Source organism: Drosophila persimilis, unplaced genomic scaffold, assembly GCF_003286085.1.
Source record: "Drosophila persimilis strain 14011-0111.01,24,50 unplaced genomic scaffold, DperRS2 tig00000431-arrow-pilon, whole genome shotgun sequence".
NCBI lineage: Eukaryota > Metazoa > Arthropoda > Insecta > Diptera > Drosophilidae > Drosophila > Drosophila persimilis.
The window spans coordinates 6,687,751-6,693,358 of NW_020825312.1; the positions used below are offsets into that span (position 1 = coordinate 6,687,751).

Sequence of the window (5,608 nt, forward strand, 5' to 3'; positions counted from 1 at the left end):
AAAAACAATATTATTATTATTCGTCTTATATTATTAAACAACAATAGATACCTTCCTGTAATTTTTCCAGGTATTGTCTTAAGATAATTATTGCATCAGACCTGCTTGTCTTGGGTTTAGTTGTTATTTTCGTTTGAATAAACGATTGTGTTTGATTTAATAAAAGAAACTATCCGTTTGCTTTTCGAAAATGTGTCATTTAGAATTGGAAGAGATCCAATTAGTTATAGATATCAGTTACGACTGCAACTATTTTGTTATTGTCAACATTCTATTTGGTTAAAATACTTTTAAGTGTATCTGCTATATTTTGAACTGAATGATTAGACGATTCATCCAATTTTCGAGTTGCTTCAGCTTCAGATAGATAAACGCATCGTTAGTAAAATAGCATATTTTATAAGTCTGTGACGTTACGCGATACAGTTGTTGGATGAGGTAGCAGGTTGCTAACGTTTATGTTTGGTCAAAAACGACTTCCAATATCAAGGGCAACGGTTATAATGTCCTTAAGTCCTGAATCGCTGATAATACTAAATGGTCGACAATTTTGAACGACCCACTTCGTCACGACCTTTGTCACCGATAATTTCGTTTCGGCATCTACGACAGGTTCATAAACGTTACCGTTTTCTTCAGATTTGGTAACCTTATAGCACTTATGCCGGACCAAATTGGACGTGGCACCAGTAAACTTGAAAACCGTAAAACAATTTCGACATGCCACGATGTTTGGAATAACATTGCTGTCCTCTCCAACGACAGGACCAAAAACTTCCCACACCTTGCTTTTGCCACGTTTTTGGTTAATTTTGTATTGGCCAGCCATTATTTTTGCTTTTATATCGGCTGGTATTTCGAAGCCAGATTGTGACAAGGACTGCGAATTATATGTGCTATAATATTCGAATAGAAACACACGTGTTAGGTTGTTTTAGTATTATAACCCTACATTTGTATTTACCTTGCTGCTAGCTTATAATTATTAGTGTTAATCTACAATTGTATTTACTATTAACGTTGTACGAAATATCGTAAGTATCTGTATATCGTAGTTCTGCGAACTAGAACTATGCGAGAACTATGGAAGAACTAGAGATCGGAGCTGGGTTGAGGGCACTTTTTGGCTGATCGACAAGACGGAGAGGTTGGAGAAAATAAAGCGAAACAATAATCTTGAAAAGTATAAAACATCCGTGGATTTTCTGCGCCAATAACTTCAGAAGTGGGATCGTAGCCCTTTAAAGTATCTGCCTACATAAGTATTTGTCTACTGGCATCCCCGACAACGAGTATTTTCCACATTTTATAAATGGCTGAGGAAACCATGGCAAACATTGACAAAGAAAAATTGTAGAGTGGTTGCTGGAGAAGGAGATCATTTTTCCAGCCAGCGCAACACTAAGGCAACTTCGCAAGCTTGCCATAAGTGGTGGAATGGACGAAGTTTCTGAAAGTCTGGTGAATAAATCGGATATTGAATCGGAGGAGAAAGTGTCTGAAAATGAGCAGATCGACGATATGAAAGAAGAAGAATTACTTGACGCCGCAATAAGGGTTGCTGAGAAAAAGAAGAAACTGGCTGCCTTAATGGTAATGGACAACCATGTGACCGATGACATCCGAATGGTCAAGCAACTTATTGCCCCTTTTTCTGCCAGTGAAAATGATGAAGCCTCTGAATGGGTCTTGAATTTTGAACGGATTTGCGGAGGCGTGAACGAAAGCAGCAATTTTAAGCTTCGTTGTGTGCGCATGTTGATGAAGGCGGGAACAGAGGCGGACTTGTTCATGCGTGTCGACAAATCAAAGACTTACGACGAGTTTAAAGGAAACTTCCTAAAAACTTTTGGCCGCAGCAATTCAACTGCCGACGTGGTACTCCTGTTGAAGGAAACCTTTTTCAACCCGGAGAAAAACTCCGTAATGGGATATATTCTTCGCATGGAAGAAATTGCTATGCGTGCCGACATCGAAGAGAAATTGACAGTGCAGTTCATCATTGATGGTTTTCGTGATCGATCTTCCAGTATCGCCTTATTGTATTCAGCGTCGACCATCGGAAAACTTAAGGAGCTAGCTCGACAATACGAGGCTTTGAGGAAGAGTACCCAGACGAATTTTAGGCGCACTGGGATGACCGCTTCCGGAAATGACCGGAGCCAGGTGCGCTGCTATAATTGTTCAGCACATGGCCATTATGCTTCATCGTGTCCCGCACCTAAGCGGGAGAAGGGATCGTGTTTCCAGTGTGGATCCATGCAGCACCAGGTGAAGGATTGCCAACAGAAGCCTATGTCAGCCCAGCGATCCGTGGGTACAGCCAGCAACCCGCTGATGGACGACAGAGAGGAGAACAATATTTTTGTTCCTATTGTTAATCAGGTAGGGGTATATTTTTACACTGATATAAAACGCAGGTATCAAATTAAATTTCTTTCTGGCATGTTGGACACCGGTAGCGCTATTAATTTGATGCAGCGCTCGGCGATACCTTATGAAAATTTTGATGGTGTACTAAGACCGACAGAGTATTTTGGAGTTAACGGTTCGAGAATAAGCATTTTTGGAAAAATAATTGTCAATTTAGTTTTTCATAACATTGAAAAAGAACTTATATTTTTCGTTGTACCAAACAACTATATTTCGTATAATGTCCTTCTGGGGCGCAGTTTCCTTGAAAATTATGGAATAAAATTAATTTTTGAAAATGAAATTGAAAATAGAGTATTAGTGAACAGTGACTTAGATGAAAATAGAGTATTAGTGAACAGTGACTTAGATGAAAATAGAGTATTAGTGAACAGTGACTTAGATGAAAATAGAGTATTAGTGAACAATGACTTAGATGAAAATAGAGTATTAGTGAACAGTGACTTAGATGAAAATAGAGTATTAGTGAACATTGAGAGTGACCAAATTGAAAATGTAGTATTGACAAATAGAGACAGTGAGATGATGTTATCAGATATCAATAATAATGGATTATTGAAGGATGAAAATTATGAGAATAAGATTAGTGTCCAATTGAATTGTAATAACATTGACCTTTTATTGAAAGATAACGAGCAAAAGCATATGGCAAGTGAATCATTAGAAAGAACCAACTTAGATATACCGTATATATATAGTATTGAAATAACAAAAGAAGAGGACAGCTATAATATCGACCCAAAGCGAACTGATAAAGAACGTAGTAAATTCATGGAATTGATAAAACTTAACTATTCAGACTTAACTAACATTCCAGCAATTCAACATAACTACGAAATGAATCTCAAACTTAAATCAGAAGAACCTGTACGCACTGTTCCGAGAAGACTTTCATATCAGGAGAAGAAAGAAGTAGATACCCAAATAGATGAACTATTGAAAAAAGGCTTCATAAGAGAAAGTAAATCGCCTTACAGCTCTGCAATAGTATTAGTTAAGAAAAAATCAGGGGAAAAAAGAATGTGTGTAGATTACAAACAGCTTAATAAGATTTGCATTCGTGATGGATATCCATTGCCACTAATAGACGACTGCTTAGAGAGATTAGAAGGGAACACAATTTTTACACTTTTAGATTTGAAACACAGTTATCACCAAGTAAAAGTAGCAGAAAGTTCGGTGCAGTATACAGCATTTGTCATACCTAGCGGACAATATGAATACACAAGAATGCCTTTTGGGCTTATGAATGCACCAGCAGTATTTATGAGATTTATTAATTTCATTTTACAACCATTAATTCGCGAAGGTAATGAGTAGTTTATATGGACGATATCGCTATAGGTTCCAAGTCGTTGAACGAACATCTTATAACAGTAGGTAGAGTTTTAAGAATTCTCGCAGAATATCGACTAGAAATTAAGGTTAGTAAATGTCAATTTGGTTATGAAAGTATTGAGTTCTTGGGATATACCCTTTCTGGTAAAGGAATAAGCCCAAACTGTGAACACACAGCAACCATTAAGCATCTGCCATTGCCAAAAGATCGCCATGAAATGCAAAAGGTTTTGGGATTATTCTCTTATTTTAGGCGTTTCATCCCTGCTTACTCAAGAATAGCAAAACCATTACAAGAACTTACAAAACCTGGAACTAAGTTTGAGCTTCAAGACAAATGCATACAAATTTTTGAATATCTTCGAGAAAAACTGATTTCGTCACCAGTATTAGCTCTGTATAATCCAAATCGAGAAACAGAATTGCATTGTGATGCAAGTAGTGAAGGCTTTGGTGGAATTTTGTTGCAGAAACAAGATGACAATAAGTTTCACCCAACAGCATATTTTTCACAGAGAGCGACAAAACTAGAGGCAAGATACGAAAGTTTCAAGCTGGAAACGTTAGCTGTGATCTATTCATTGAGGAAATTTCGAATTTATTTAGAAGGGATTCCGTTTAGAATTATAACAGATTGTAACTCAGTAGTTTTATGTTTAGGAAAGGGACGTCTTCATTCAAATATCGCCAGATGGGCCATAGAGCTAGCAAATTATAATTACACTTTAAAACATCGTAGTGGAAAATATATGTCCCATGTGGACACCTTAAGTAGATATCCTTCAGCGCTTAATCAAGATTTTGAATATGAACCAATAGTGACAATTCATGAAAGTGATAACAAAGACCGAATAGTTTCCGTGATTGAGTGCGACGACATTAATCTTCAGCTTCAGATAACACAAAACAGGGAAAACCATATAGGAAAATTAAAAGAACAATTGGAGCATGGACCTGTTAAGAAATTTTCATTGAGCGATGGAATTATTTATAAAATAGGTGAGAACGACGTTGAGCTGTTTTATGTCCCAGCTGAAATGGAAACGCAAATAATCAGAAGAGTTCACGAAAACTTATGTCACTTAGGAACTGAGAAATGTATGAAAGAAATCTTAAGACATTATTGGTTCCCGAATATGAGATCTAAAATCGATTTGTTTATAGGAAATTGTATAAGTTGTATCATGTTTTCAGTCCCCACACATGCGAACAATCGAACACTTCACAATATTCCTAAGCGACCAATCCCATTCGACACCTTACACGTAGACCATTTTGGACCACTTCCCGCTGTTATATCAAAGAAGAAGCATGTATTAGTTATCATTGACGCCTTTACGAAATTTGTAAAATTGTTTTCTGTAAATACGACAAGCACTAAAGAAGTCAACACATGTTTTTCAAAGTATTTTCAATTTTATAGTCGTCCACGTAGAATTATTAGCGATAGAGGAACGTGTTTTGCATCATTAGAATTTAGTAAATTTTTGTTAGAAAATAATATAGAACACGTGAAAGTGGCAACTGCTTCACCCCAAGCGAATGGTCAGGTAGAACGGGTTAACAGAACTATGAAAGCTATGCTCGCCAAAATAACTGAGCCAATAAATCACGAAGATTGGAGCAAACTTTTAATAAAGGCTGAATATGCAATTAATAACTCAGTCCATTCGACCACGAAAGAATTGCCTTCAGTGTTGTTATTCGGAGTCCAACAGAGGGGTTGTAATATTGACGCGTTAACAGAATACTTAGATGATAAACAAGACCGAACTCAAAGCGATTTAGAATCAGTACGTAAGAAATCTTTGGATAAAATCGAGCATTGTCAGCAGAA

General features: G+C 36.9%; 1 protein-coding gene across 1 annotated transcript; it reads left to right on the top strand.

Annotated features, from left to right (window-relative positions):
- The first annotated feature begins 1,843 nt into the window (after positions 1 to 1,843).
- On the top strand, positions 1,844 to 2,570 carry LOC113566042. Its single transcript, XM_026989869.1, has 2 exons — positions 1,844 to 2,385; positions 2,463 to 2,570. Exons 1-2 carry the CDS (start codon positions 1,927 to 1,929, stop codon positions 2,469 to 2,471), a joined length of 468 nt encoding a protein of 155 aa, XP_026845670.1. The 5' UTR covers positions 1,844 to 1,926; the 3' UTR covers positions 2,472 to 2,570.
- Positions 2,571 to 5,608: the final 3,038 nt, after the last annotated feature.

What these genes read in the sequence shown, in the direction of transcription:
- LOC113566042 (XM_026989869.1), top strand. Translation starts at nt 1,927, where the DNA reads ATGGGATATATTCTTCGCATGGAAGAAATTGCTATGCGTGCCGACATC.